The following is a 14727-nucleotide window of genomic DNA, read 5'->3' as shown; positions in this document are numbered from 1 at the left end:
CAATGCCCCTCCAACAGCTTTTCTGTTGAACCCTCTCACACTGTGCCATTCCCACCACTGCTTCCTCGCATTTTGGAGAAGAAGGGGGAGGTTGTGCTGCTACACTGCACCCATCTGCCCCATGTCTTTCCATGCTGTGGACCATGATGCTGCAGCATGGCTCTATGGGCGCTGTAAAGACTTTGGCAAGTCGACTGGGCCTTCAAGCACCCTTCTCCTTTGTGCTCTCCCTACCACATGCAAACACTGATGCACACCATCTGATTGACAAATGCATTTATTTTTAAAGCACTGCAAATTAAAGGAGTGATTTAGACTGAAACGTGGCTTTAAATCTTCTGACACTGCACTTTAGTTATGCCCGCTGAACTCTGAGGCATCTGAGAAAGATCTGAGTCAGATATGGTGCCACAGTGTCTGAGCGGCCACCAGCTACTGGCCCATCATCAGTGAGCATCCTACCAAACTGAAATGACACTGACAGGCTGTGTTTCAGCTGGCTGAGATCTACGCTCCTCTCCCTCTCCCTGTCTAGGTTGCTCTCTTCATCGCTCTCTGCGTGGCATTTCTTTGGCATGTCCTCCAGTGAAATTTTTCCCCTCCTGGTCTCAGCATTCCCGTGTCCCGCCTCCCTGCCTGGGTAGAGTGTAGTAGCTGGGGTAAGCCTGGATGGCTCCCCCTCCCCAATAAAAAGCTTGTCCTGAGCTACAGCTACAACTCCAGCCCACATCGCATTCCTCTAAGCACTGACCAGTCCCCACAGCAACCAGGAGAGAGGTGAAGGAAGGAGAAAAGGGGGTTTACTGGTATTTTTTTTTTTACGTTGTAGGCTGAAGTCAACAGTTATGAAGGACAAAAACTTCTCCATAGGATATTAAATATTTAACATTTTCTTATATGTTTACTTTCTTTTCACTTTTACAGCAACTAAGTAAAGAATGAGGCTTTCTGAAGGCATTTCCTTGTTTTCAGTAGAACTTTGGCTGCTTTTTCCCTCATTTCCAAACCAGTACTTGACCATTTTCAGAAGAATATTTTTGTTTGTTAGACCGCTTAAAGGAATTTAGCAAAAGAACTAGTTTGAAAATAGATTTTTGGCCACTTTGTTACCAGCAGCCTGCCACAAAAACACAATTTGCACCCATTTCTTTAGCCAAATATATGAAAAATACTAAATATAACATAGTTTGACTCCTAAAATAGTATTTTAGCATCAACAAGGTGATCCCCAAAGAGCTGTTAGCTTTACACTTGACCTACTGAAGGATGATGATGCTGATGCTGATGCTGATGCTGATGCCGATGCTGATGCTGATGCTGATGCTGATGCTGATGATGATGATGATGATGATGATGATGATGATGATGTTGATGCATCTCTCAGATCAGGTCTTTGGGGGATTATGTTTCTGTTTCCTAAGGACACGACTTTCATTTACTGTTTATCTGATGATTTTTCCCCCTATGTCTGGCACTATTTGTCTTCACAATTTGTCCACTTTTCTAATTATTTAACGACATATGAGCAATATTCTCATGATCAGGTAGAAGGATTAGACTGAAAATGAGCGAATAAGCAGCAAGAATACAAAGAAAACCTTTCAAATACTTTCAGAAATCCTGAGAAACTGCAGCTTTAGACCACTTTAAAAGGTTACAAGAACATTTGTATCTTTGGAAGCAAAATATAAAGAAATTAGAGACGGTTAAAAACTTTTGCACTGTCGATCTGACTGATTTGAGAATTTCTCTCACTAAGTATGACTGATGTTCTTCAGTATGTTAACTTTCCTCCACATCTCCTCCCTACAGCTCAAGTAGCGGCAGGACAGGAGCCGGACGGTTCCCTCCCCTCCTCCCTCCTGCTTGTCCCCCAAGCAGAGCCAGACGCTGTGTTTACTCTCCTAATTACAGGGGAGGGGCCGGCTGACAGGCGAGCCATCACAGATTCCCCGCAGGCCTGGGGCTGGGAACGCTACAAACACCCGCCACTGTCTCCCAAATGTGACTGCAATGTCCAACTGTCAAGAGAGCCTTCACTGGCAAAACCCAAGGGCCCAAAAGAGAGATATTAAGGACATGAGAGGAATTGGTAGAGTTGGCACTGACAGGGGGTGTGCTTGAGAAGTCGAAGTAGGGAGTTGGGGGCATCGCCAAAGTGTCATTCAAAGTAAAGTGGGCTTTGGACAGGGCACAGAATTACACACACACACACCAGATTTCTCTTGCTCTTATCGAGTTACATGAAGTAGACGTCAAATCCAACATTTTAAAGTATTTTTAAATTTAAAAATCAGCTTATTTGACACATTTTTCACTCACTCTGGATGCCTTCTCAAGCACACAGTCAACAAGCACTACAAGCATCTTTTTGTATGCTTGTCTTCTTTTGGTGATTTTGTTTTTACTTTTGCTGGGAAGGGCAACGATTCCTTGTCTCTACTTTTTGTGAAGTAATGAAAGCACCTGGAGTCAAAATTGAGCTAAAATCCGATCTGATTAAGTTAATTTTAGGTTATTTGTTCACATCAAAAGTTTGTTCAAGGAAACACAAAAAAGAAACAGGTCATCTTTAAATCCACCTTTAAAGCTGGAAAAAGTTTAAACAATTCTAACGATTTCTATATTATTTATTTATTTATATCCTAAAATATTCCTACATATGTGACACAGGAAACATGTGACTTTGATCAAATGAAGTTTAATTAACAGTCATGCCTAGAGTTTTTACACTAACCCTCCTCTAAAGGAAATTTAATCCACTAGAGGCTAAAATGCTTCAGTACAGATGAAGGATCTGTGACTGACTCTATATATGCAGGTCAAATAAACAAAATGGTTCAGAAAGAGAGGTTAAATTGATCCAAACTCGCTGGCTACAGCAAACCGACGGCAGCGTTTAACCCCCACATTCCCTGCAGGCAGCACACACCTCACTCCCGAGAGGCAAGACAAGAAAACCATTTGAGAGATGGTGAATACTCAGTTACGTGCACGTGCTGTGACCACTTCTAAAATTTATTATGGGGATTACACACAAAATCACACAATGCAACATTTTCAAATGTGTTATGAATGCCTCCAAGAATCCAATTCAAATCCCAGGTTACCATATAAGCCTGAACAAATCCCCCCACATTGAGTTCTGCCTCCTTTGAAGACTTGAGAGGTCCGGTCTGCAGGGCAGGTTTTACCAAACCGTGCAGGCACCTCAGCACACAAGAGAAGGCTGCTTGTGTTGAAGGAAACGGGAAGTAAAGATCTGACAACAATGAGAACAAAGAGGGTTTAATTTGCAGAATTAGTCAGAACATTTAGAAATGTGACAACAGATTAATTTGGCTTAATGCTTAGGCAGGTACACAAAAATAAATCAGTCTTTAGGAGTTTTAAACTGTGGAATGAGGGATGTTTGTCAAAAAAACGACCCAGACTGTGTGAAGAGACAGTTCACTCATTTAACCACGAGTCTTCATCGCCTCGTTGGTCCCCGTCAGCTCTCAGCACATCTTGACCTTGACTCCTCGTAGACAGTCTGAAGGCGAGTGTGTTTAATTGCATCCATTTGTTTGTTGGCAAACTCCTGCGTAAATACAACACAAACAATTATGGCACTAATTAAAAAGGCGTGTTGTGTTAACATAAGGAACAAGCTTGGCAAACACACATTATGAAGGCTCATAATTCACTCAACCAGGGCTCCTTTCAGGATAAAACTGCAGACTAAAAACTAAATATCAGCTGCACTGATGGCACAACCTGAAATTATTTTATATGGAACTTTGAAGCAAAAATAAATGTATGAATTGAGCTTTAAATTAAAGATGCTTGCACTCCTCTGTGTGAGTGAACTCTCCCCAAACAGACACTGAATAGAGGCTGTTTTTTTTTTTTTTTGCTCAAATTAATCCTGAGGGAGGAGACTGGTTGTTTTCTGATGACCTCTGGGGTCGGTTATATGTTACATTAAACAAAGGTTTAACTCCTTTGTAATTAATGCAGTGGGAAAAGCTCTGTTGAAACTTTTTTTAAGCAGCAATGTATCTTTTAAACATGGCAGGCAAATTTTAAAATACTGCTTGTAATTATCCTTCATCACCCTGACTCCTAAACCCGAATCATCCCAAACATCTGCAGCAATTATTGTCTAAAAAAAACAATAATTTGTAAAATACACTTTTTTAGCTTAGTGTATGAATAAAAATAAAGAAATTTACAGACATTATTTTATATATTTAAAGTTTTGTAGTAAAAAATACCTGATTGAATGATAAAATTTGATGATCTATTGGAATATTTTATATTATTATATGCTAATATATGAATGTATTGTATTAAAATAAGAGCTGAATTGACTATAATTGGATTTAAATCTGGATCTGAATTGGATTTATGATTTAGACTTGTTTGTTTAATTTTTATAGTACCCCTGAGATGACTCTTGTTGCAACTTGGTGCTCTATAAATTAACTGAATTGAATTCAATCATATTTTGCTTCCATTTTTGTTCATCAATTATCACTTTTTAATGTGATAATAAATCAATGGGAGTATGAGAAGGAGTAGTTCAAATAACAGTGAGAGAAAAAAGAACTGTGCAGAGGAGATGTTTCTCTGAATTGTCAGCACTTCCAAATACTTTATTGGATTTTGTTCCCCTTTATTTCCACACATTCCTCCCATGCAGCCATCAAGAAGAAAATACTGAAGAGACATGAAAGCTGCATGGAAAACGTAGCTACGATTTTTTTATTATTATTATTTTAAACAGATTAGAGTTATTTTTACTCGTTTATGCACAAGTTTGTAGCTCTGTATTTGTTTTCTATTCGGTTTTAAAAGCACATGCAATTATCCCATAATGTCTTTCTTTTCACGCCTGGATAAAGGCTCAGAGCAGGGAGAGAAGGAGGCTGTCTGAAAGTAATTATCCAATCTCAAAATGCGATTTTTTTTCTCCCCCTTTTAAGATTATCAAACAGGGGTCAAACATCCAGGCCTGTGCGTGCATTAAATAAAAAGCTGCGTGGCCGCGCGTTAACTGAGGAAATCCGAGGTTTCTGAGTGGGGCTGGTGGAAGGTGGCTGGTGGATGGTGCAGCTCCCAGCCTCAGGTGGAGCGCAGATAAAAGCCCGTCCTCTTCAATTAGCCGGGAGTCAGTGGGAGCGCTGCTCGCCGGAGGCATTTTGCTCCTTCTCTCTTTAAGCGTCTTTTTTAAAATCCAAAGTCCCCGCGGAGGGCAGAGCTTTCCACTTTAATAAATTATTTAGCCATTTAAACGATGAGATCCGGCAGATAGCAGCATCACACATCATCATTCTCCACGCTGCAGCCTGAAAGGCTCGCATTAGGATCCATTACCAAGCATGCAGCTGCTAAATGAAGCCTGCGAGGAGACATGCAGCCAATGGAATAAATTGGGGAAATGGAAATAAAAAAAAAATGCTTCCGTCGCAAACTCTTTGTTTTTATAGCTTTAGATGCTGTAATTAGTTTATGCTTGTAAAACGTAAAGAGTTTGATGCAAAAAGCAACTAAATTACAAAAATAAAACTAAAAAAAATCTATTTTTTCTTATCTTCAGTTCCTTCCAATGAAATAGGTGACATTAATTAATTCACGATGGTGTGAATGTGATTATTTTGCATGTTGTAAATTAAATAAATAATAATAATAGTAAATAACCAAACCGGGATACCTGGATGGGTTTCAGCTGATTCCCCTCCAAAAACTCCCTGCAAAACTTTTCTGTCTCTGCTGCCATCAGGTCTCAGTCCACCGATGGGACAAATCCGAGTTCAGGATCCGAATTCAGCCGCCTGGAGATCTGTCAGGAGAGAGGTGACCGACTTTATGGAGGTTTCTCACCGCGCCGCGCGTCCAGCAGCAGGCAGCACCTCTGACTCTGGCCTTCCCACACAGACAGGAGCATTCATGGCCTGCCTGTGTTTATGAATCTAAATCAATATTCAAATCTGTCTGAAGGGAGCGAGCAGTGTGTGTGTGCGAGTGTGTGTGTGTCAGAGAGAGAGGGAGTGTGTGTGTGTGAAAGAGAGAGAGAGCGAGTGTGTGTAGGTGTTCCACAAAGCCTCTTAAGATGATACATTTACCAAACCGTGACAAAAACCTGCGGCAAAATGTTTGAAGAGTTCAGAAATCACGTGACGCACAGCTTCATTCTGATGCAAATTATTATTATTATTATTATTATTATTATTATTATTATTATTATTATTATTATTATTATTATTATTATTAGAGGCCTACCTTCAGAAGGTGGTGATCCATGTCTGGCTGAAACATCAGGTGTCTCTGCTTGTTTTTTTATTAGTAGTAATATTAAAATGTCCTCCTCTCCAGCTGGATGCGCACAGGTGAGGCCCCCCTGCAGCTGCTCCCACCTGTGAACCCGCTCGGCTGCTGGCAGCAGAGCGGCTGCCTCTGCGGACTGGAGGACAGTTTTAAGGAAATAAGTCGCTTTAAATCCCCCCCTCTCTCTTTTTTTTCCGTCTGCGACGCGCAGGAATGTGAGAGGACGGTGCAGCTTTCACACGCAGAGTCTCCCTTCTTTTTTTCTTCTTCTTTACAGATTATTCCCTCTTTTATTTCAGCCTCAAATAAAATATAAAGCCTCAAATTTTCTCTGTGTGATGCTTCAATCATTTGGGGCCTTTTTCAGTGCGCTAATAAAACAACATGAGCGCATAGAATATTAGTGATAAAACTCCTCATTTTTTTGTGTAAGTTCATACCGTTCAATGCTTCTACCCGTGGCAGCAGTTTCCAGAATAAAATGCAATAAAAGCATGAATAAAGCAGCATTTCTTTACTTTAAACTAGCCTTCTCATCATCATCCAGCAGCACAGTGTTGATTTATTCTCCGCGCCCCCCTCTCTGGTGGGATGAGGATGCTGTCAGTCGCCCTCTTGCTGCCATTGGCTGAGGACTGTGCGTCAAAAAAAAAGTAGCTGGAGACATTTGTTCCCCTGGAAGAGAGAGAAAAAAAGAGGAGAGAATTAAACCCTCCCCACCAGTGTGAGAGACGGAGACAGAGAAGGACCTCAGCTCAGCTCAGTGGCTCCCATTGGCTGGAGGTTTGTTCAAAACCGAAGTCAAACCACTTCACTGTGAACACACAGTCCTAAAGGCAGCAGAACCCGCCGCTGGAGAGTCGATCCTGGTGCAGCTATTAAAGGTGAACTTTTAATCCGCGCTGCTCTGACGCTGAAGAAGATTTTTAAATCTACAGGACGACGTTTATTTCAAGAGTTTTATTATTTTTATCTGAAGGAAACCAAGCAGAGAAAAACAGAACTTTTTATACCTCAATGCCAAGGTGAGTTTGTTATTATTATTATTATTATTATTATTATTATTATTATTATTATTATTATTATTATTATTGGATATGAACGAAATTTCAAAAAGCCTCTCCGTAAAAAGCAAAGCCAAAACATTCAGTCAAGTCTCTGCGTTAAAACTAAACCCAGGAAGGCTTTAGATAAAAAGTCTGTTTGGCTGATTAGTTTTGCTAATATTTTTACTCACATGAGGCGAGAATTGAAACTAAATCAACCAAATCAAATACTTTTTTGGTGGAAATGCGCCTGCGTAAACGCGCAGCTCCTCCGACAGTTTTCGATCAAACGAGACGAAACTAAACTCTGTTTGCATCTTCTAATAAAGAGAAATCAATCCCGAGGCCGAACTGAGACGTTTCATATGTTATGCAGCCTTTTTTCTTCTATAATTATATTATTCCTGGAGGTTATATTTTACCAATTTCACGCTCTCATTAAGTGAACTGTGAAGGCGCGGAGTCCACACTGAGAGCGGAAATCACACAGAAAAAAAGACTATTTCCCCCCCATTTTCTTGAGCACTTTTCTCCGACATGAAATATCAGAAAAATTAATTCGACAAAACATGTTGTGAATAAATACTTGCCCTGAAAAATGCACCACAAAGAGCAGATCAAAAATAAAAAAAATCTTCCGGGGCCTGTTGTGCTCACCTCTGAGAGAACATATAAATAATTTAGAGGAACATAATCTAATGTGTCATGTTTAATATATTTCAGTTGTTTTTATTATATTTGGCTTCACTCAACAAACAGATATGAGATTTGAATCATTTGGGGTTCAGGTTTTTAAATTATAGAGACAGAATTATGACAGAAGAGATTATTTTTGCACATTAACGCGCAGAATAAATAATAAAAATCCAACAGGAGCCTCGAACACCTGTCACCAGCTCCAATTAGGTGCCACTTAAATGACTTCGTTCATTCATCAACAGTAAAACATTATCATCATTAATTGCGCACGGGGTAATTATTATTGAGCGGGTGTGTGTGTGTGTGTGTGTGAGCAACTGGTTGACGGGTGTGTTTTAAGTGACAGATTGGGATGAGGGGGTTAGAACCGTTGGATGTTCAGGGAGGGAAAAAAAGGCAACTAATCAAGAGGCGCAGTGGGGATAACGGGTGGTGAGGGTCACTGAAGTTGAAGTGACAGCGATCAGCAGACAAAACGTCACATTTCTTCCCGTTTAAAGAGCTGCCAGAGCGCGCGCGCACACGGACGTTTTTCTTCCACCGGATTGCTGCCTGAAATCATCTCTGTTTAAAAGCAAAACCTATTTCATTCGTGATTCCTTTCAGAACAAGATAAAAAAAATCTTTTTATGTCACTCTAACGAACCAGATGATTACATGTTTACCTAGATTTGGTTTGTTTAGAAACATACAAAATAAAAAAGTAAAATCTATACAATTCATCGGGCGATTAAATTACTTTAATCACGTTTTCAAGCGACTTGCTGCAGTTGAAACGCTCGTGCATTGTTTTTGGTTCATGGGAGGGGGGTGTGGGGGGAGGGGGTTGGTGCGATGAGGACAGCTGGAGATGTGCTTGATGCTTTATGAGAGGCGACATGCGTCTTTGGAGAGGGCTTATTTCCTCACAACTCCGTGTAAACTGAGCTAATATCACTCCACAAGAAGTCACCTCTTCCCTCTTTCTTCTCTTTCTTCTCTTATTATTCTGAAACAGGTGCCCGGCATAACACGGACTCGCGGAAAACAGACGACACCTCGGGGAGCGACATCACTTTTCAAAATTTTCTCCAACTTCGGGCCTCAATCAAACATTAGCATGATGTCGTATCTAAAGCAACCACCTTACACGGTCAACGGCCTGAGCCTAACTACTTCCGGGATGGATCTCTTACATCCATCTGTGGGCTATCCAGGTGAGTTTCACCTTAAATAAATAAACGAACAAACAAATCAAATGTGACGCGATTATGGAGCTCTTCGTGCTCCTGTATGGACAAGCAGCAACTGGATTTAATAAATACGGAATATTCACACACAAAAAAACTAAATTAAAAAGTTTATATTATATAATTTTGGTTATTTTACTTTATTTTACAAACTAGTTGTTTAACCAACAGAAGCAGAAACACATTAAATCCAAAAATTATCCTTATTTTATTTATAAAATAGATATGAATTATGACTTTTTGTATAATGCAATAAATTATTTAATCTTTTGAAACGTTAAACTCAAGTAGGTCAATTTGGCACCCACCGGTGTTCCAGATTGTGCGTAATTGCGCAAACAACAAAATATAACTTGTTCGTTTCTGTTAGTCACACATTTATTTACATAATCTTCCTAGCTACTTGCAAAATTGTATTTTCATTTTACAATTTGACATTTTCTGTACTTGCAGCCACGCCACGGAAGCAGAGACGAGAGAGGACTACTTTTACGCGCGCACAGCTCGACGTTTTGGAGGCGTTGTTCGCCAAAACGAGGTATCCGGATATATTCATGCGCGAGGAAGTGGCGCTGAAGATCAATCTACCTGAGTCCAGAGTACAGGTGGGTTTAGAAAAGCACCTACCATAAAATATTAAATACATTAAAAAAAAAAATACAGCAAAAAATGTATTTCCGTTTTTTCTGTTAATATTGTGCGCTGCTGGCATCTATTGGAGAAGAATCCAAAGTATTCTGTAAACTAAAGTTTTTTTCAGTTAGACAAATATTTTTAAACGGGTTGTAAACAATCTATTGTTTAATTTAAATTTATGTGATCTCTTATCTTTAATATATATATTTAAAATTAAATCATAACGCAAGATTTAAAGTAAACAGTAAATAGATTCATGTATTTTAACCAAAAATAAATCAAATGTGAGGACAAATTTATTTGGATTCAAAACATTTTTAAAAAGCCTTGCAAGTATTTTGATATAGAAAATCCTTGTTGTAGGAATTCCTTGTAAACATTTTTTCCTTGACATGTAAGTTTAAAAAACGGATATTTTTTAAAGCTATAATCGGTGATTTTTTTAATGTGTTAATTTCTTTATTTTCAGGTCTGGTTTAAGAACAGGCGGGCAAAGTGTCGCCAGCAGCAGCAGCAGCAGCAGAACGGAGGACAGAACAAGGTCCGACCTCCCAAAAAGAAAAGTTCCCCGAGCAGAGAGGTGAGCTCTGAGAGCGGAGCCAGCGGCCAGTTCACGCCCCCCACCAGCACCACCACGGTCCCTGCCATCTCCACCAGCACTGCCCCGGTGTCCATATGGAGTCCGGCGTCCATCTCTCCCCTGTCAGACCCCCTGTCTACCTCCTCCTCCTGCATGCAGAGGTCCTACCCCATGACCTACACCCAGGCCTCGGGCTACAGCCAGGGCTACGCCGGATCCACGTCCTACTTCGGGGGCATGGACTGCGGCTCCTACCTCACCCCCATGCACCACCAGCTGTCGGGCCCCGGCTCGACCCTCAGTCCGATGAGCACGAACGCGGTCACGAGCCATCTGAACCAGTCCCCGGCGTCCCTGTCCACCCAGGGCTACGGCGCGTCCGGCCTGGGCTTCAACTCCACGGCGGACTGCTTGGATTATAAGGACCAAGCCGCGTCCTGGAAGCTGAACTTCAATGCCGATTGCTTGGATTATAAGGATCAAACGTCCTCGTGGAAATTCCAGGTCCTGTAAACAGAACCGGCGCACAAAAAAACATGACACACAGCGTCTACCCCCCCACCTCCCCTCCACCCCCTTCAATAAAACACTAAACCAGACTAAGAGCCACGGAGAGGCAGGGGCTCCCGGGGGGCCTCGAGTTTTCGGTCCTCCTAAAGGAGATGTTTAATTTATTTTAGCACTGGCAAATAGATTTTTCACGTTCTTTCAACCTCATCCACGTCGGTGCGTGCCTCCGTGCGTAAAAATAACTTTAAAAAATAATAATAAAACACCTGTTGAGGGGAATTGAGACAGCACAGCCACGGAAACGGGAGACATGAGGATACTGGACACGGATGCACTACTTTATTTAAGGAAAAAAAAGTGTTTATAAGGAATCAATATGTAGTTTCTAAAAGACAATCAGTGTGAGACTTAAATAAATGGTACATATGTGTGTTTTATTATTATTTTATTTGTGCTAGCCTTTAAAACTGTGATCTGTTGTGTTGTATACAGTTTGTGAGCCCCTCTCGCGTCAGACTCTCTGCTGTGATTTTAATAGATTTCTACCTTTTTTTTGACAACTAAAAAAAGAGAAAAGCCCGCTGGTTAAATTACCACAACAGAGACGAGACTTTGCAGCTTTGCAGGCGCACGGCGGTGGTTGGTGGTGATAATCAAAGGGGTTAGGTCATGCTGGAAAAGACTCTCGGCTGCTGAGAGCTCTACACTTGCCCCCTCCAACCCCCCTTCATTGATCTCAACACACGGTGATTGTGGATCCTTTTACTGGCTCCCAAAGACGGTGTGGCCTCACCGCTGAAAAGACATGAATAAAGGTTCCTGTGAGCTCACTCTTCTCACCGAGAAACGATCTGTGTGTGCGTGCCTGTGTGCGTCTGAGAGGTGTGTGTGTGTGTGTGTGCTGGGGCAACCAGGTGGGATTTCAGAAGCGAACGTTTGCCGTCCCATTTGGCATCACACAGGTTTGTTTGTTTTTTCGGGAGGGGAAACATAAACTGGGTCACCCGTTGGAACCTTGTTTGAAAACGTGTTTGGGTTAACGGCTGGCACATGCGCAGTGTCGCTTTAATTAGGCCACTAATTGCCATCTAAGTGAGTCATAATTAGACTTGTCAGTTCTGATCGAGCTCTGTTTTCTCATCCGTAATTAGGAAGCACTTATTCCAACAGAATCGTTACATATGTTCCATCTCTCAGTTGCTGTTTTGGAAACAAGACGCAGCATTTTACCTCCATCCGGTGCCGATAAGAGTTATAAACTTAAATTATTCCGTTATTTAAAGGAGGAACCCGGTGTTTTGTTTTGTTTTATTTAGCCAGAGAGTGGCTGCTGGATGTCAATCCGAATAATTCACCGGCGGGGAGGTCTCATTTAAAGCCCCGGAGCCTCAGTTTACCGATCCCTACACGAACCTTCTGATTTTAGCTCCAAATATTACTGTAACTATGGGGAGAAAAATAGATAAAATTACTGCAGAATCAGTGAGCAGCTTGGAGTGTAATAAAAAGAAAAGATGTGGGGAAAAATAAAATAAAAAAGAAACTTCCAGGATTGTTTTTTCCGGGTTTGAAGCATCGACATAAGGACATGTTTTTAGATTATATTATATTATATACTAATGTTACAGTAATATAATACATGTGGATTGTTTAAAGAAACAAAAATAATAATAAATAAAATGAATCTCCAAGGAATAAAATTGCGCACCAAAAGCAGAATAATTACCACAATTTCATAAATAAGGTCACTATCAAATGCAGCTGACAAATTATAAACCTGTATTACAACGTTTTCCACATCTAACCCTCCTTTGACAATATTTATTTTGTCTAATCAAGGTTTGCACTTGAAGCAAAATCTGCTGCAGGGGGTTTGTTTTTTTATTTTATTTGTTGCTCTCGAGTCCAACTCTCAAGTTTCCGACTTTAAAGTCAGAGCGGGTCTGGGATCTGTAATGAGTCGACATGGCTCTGCAGTGGGCTAATTGTTAGAAGTCCAACATTCAATTAGCATCCTTGACATTGCCAATAATCTCTCTTTCATTGGAGGAGCGCACTAATTAAAAGCGTTGCTTGAAATAATCGACGCGTTAAATAGGAGAGAGACTTTGATACGACTCCTGCGTGGTCAGGAAAAAAATATATGTGAGGGTGTATTTTATTTTTTTTAATGGCTAATTTTACAACAAACAAGTGAGTTGGAAACAAGAATATTTCAGGCTTGTGGTTGCAGCCCACAAGTATGCGCCGTTATGGCCATAAACAATGAAACAATTGAACTTGGAGACAATAGGAACCTGAATATTCATGAGATGCGTCTGAGCAGCGTCAACAACTCCTTCACACAGACTCCTGGACAAAAAAGTGTTTCAGACTGCAGGGTCACTTTCAAATATCAGAGAAACTGACAGAACCAGATCACGGATCTATAAGTGACCAGAAAATCTGCAGAAAATATTTTGATTTCTAGTCATTTTTTGGCTTCTTTTAATCCAAAAATAATTACAACAATGCAATGAATATAAAATGGCACCACATCTAACAACAAAACAGTAGAATGTGAGAAAACAGGACATTCTAAACCACTTTCTTAAAGCAAGATGATAATTTCTTACTGATATCATCTGAGACAGCTTGTGTCTCAGAGCGCACGTCATAAAGAGTGTGTGTTTGTGTGTGTGTGTATGTGTGAAGGGGGTGCCATGCATCCACCTTACTCCAACCTTAATGAGTTTTAATCAAGACCGAAGTGCAACATAGCATATGGGCCCAACAGACGCTGCATTAACCCTCCTCCTCTTCTGCAAAGCATCAACCTGTAAGAAGTTTGAGGCCGGGAGGACTGCAGCTGCAGGAGGATTCTGCACCAGGAGGTCAGGATTGAGGGGCAAACTGAAGGAGAGTAAGTGATAACACAAGGGTCCACTTCAAAATAAAACTAACCTTTTAAAAGACCCATAAAAGCTTGATAATTAGGTATTAATCAAGATGGAAACAATTCACAACTTATTATTAAATCCTTAAATAAGACTTAGACACCTCATATGATGCAGTCTTTTGGTTTAAAAATCAAGTGCAATATTTGTTATTTCTCATGTACCTTTAATGATTTTATTTTACCTGTTTTCCTGCTTGTCACTTGACCTGTACTTATTTATTACAATGTTCCTGACAAATATTTGATGTTAAAGATCTTGCAGATGAAAAAAAAAGTGGATTTGGCTCACTATTTTGCAAAAAAAAAAAAACCACTAATACAAAAATAGCCATTTATTTATAAAGTGTTTCAGCCTTATTAATAACTGTATTATTAGACATTTAGTAATTTAATACAGGTAGTCTCTTGTACCCAGCTTATGTATTTGATGTTTATGAGACGACGATTCTCTGCAAAAGTTTGCAGGTGAAACCTGAAAACAACTTTTTTTCCCCGACTTCATTAAAAAACACAAAGAAGTAAGTAAGTATTGTTAATGAAAATTCAAATTAATCCACTTTCATAGTTGTTGAAGACAAACAGGGAGATTATCAAAACTGTCCAGGAATGTGGGACAGTTTGTGAAAATGAGCAAAAAAAACATTTTCAGCCTCTCAGCTAAATTAGCACAACATCTGCAGCGTATGATAGCCTGCTTCAAATAAATTAAATGTGTTTTTAAGACAAAACAAATAAAATTAAAATCAACAACATGACAATATGTAAAATGTGCTAACA

The 14727-nt window shown here is 40.2% G+C and overlaps 1 protein-coding gene and 1 long non-coding RNA gene across 2 annotated transcripts; one reads left to right on the top strand and one right to left on the bottom strand.

Moving 5' to 3' along the window:
- Positions 1–3272: 3272 nt before the first annotated feature.
- LOC108234379 lies at positions 3273–6891 on the bottom strand. Its single transcript, XR_001808521.3, has 3 exons — positions 6268–6891; positions 5699–5827; positions 3273–3583 (listed from the first exon to the last, which is right to left on the bottom strand). It is a non-coding gene; the product is annotated as an uncharacterized LOC108234379 (long non-coding RNA).
- Positions 6892–7037: 146 nt separating this feature from the next.
- Positions 7038–14123, top strand: otx2b (orthodenticle homeobox 2b). The gene is made up of 4 exons (XM_017409786.3): positions 7038–7337; positions 9055–9253; positions 9740–9891; positions 10392–14123. Exons 2-4 carry the CDS (start codon positions 9157–9159, stop codon positions 11013–11015), a joined length of 873 nt encoding a protein of 290 aa, XP_017265275.1. The 5' UTR covers positions 7038–7337; positions 9055–9156; the 3' UTR covers positions 11016–14123.
- Positions 14124–14727: the final 604 nt, after the last annotated feature.

The sequence above is a fragment of the Kryptolebias marmoratus genome, linkage group LG10, assembly GCF_001649575.2.
Source record: "Kryptolebias marmoratus isolate JLee-2015 linkage group LG10, ASM164957v2, whole genome shotgun sequence".
Classification (NCBI taxonomy): domain Eukaryota; kingdom Metazoa; phylum Chordata; class Actinopteri; order Cyprinodontiformes; family Rivulidae; genus Kryptolebias; species Kryptolebias marmoratus.
This window is presented reverse-complemented; position numbering and strand designations above follow the sequence as displayed.

What these genes read in the sequence shown, in the direction of transcription:
- otx2b (XM_017409786.3), top strand. Translation starts at nt 9,157, where the DNA reads ATGATGTCGTATCTAAAGCAACCACCTTACACGGTCAACGGCCTGAGC. An exon ending in TCCATCTGTGGGCTATCCAG is followed by an intron (nt 9,254 to 9,739) that starts GTGAGTTTCACC and finishes CTGTACTTGCAG; the next exon opens with CCACGCCACGGAAGCAGAGA. An exon ending in TACCTGAGTCCAGAGTACAG is followed by an intron (nt 9,892 to 10,391) that starts GTGGGTTTAGAA and finishes CTTTATTTTCAG; the next exon opens with GTCTGGTTTAAGAACAGGCG.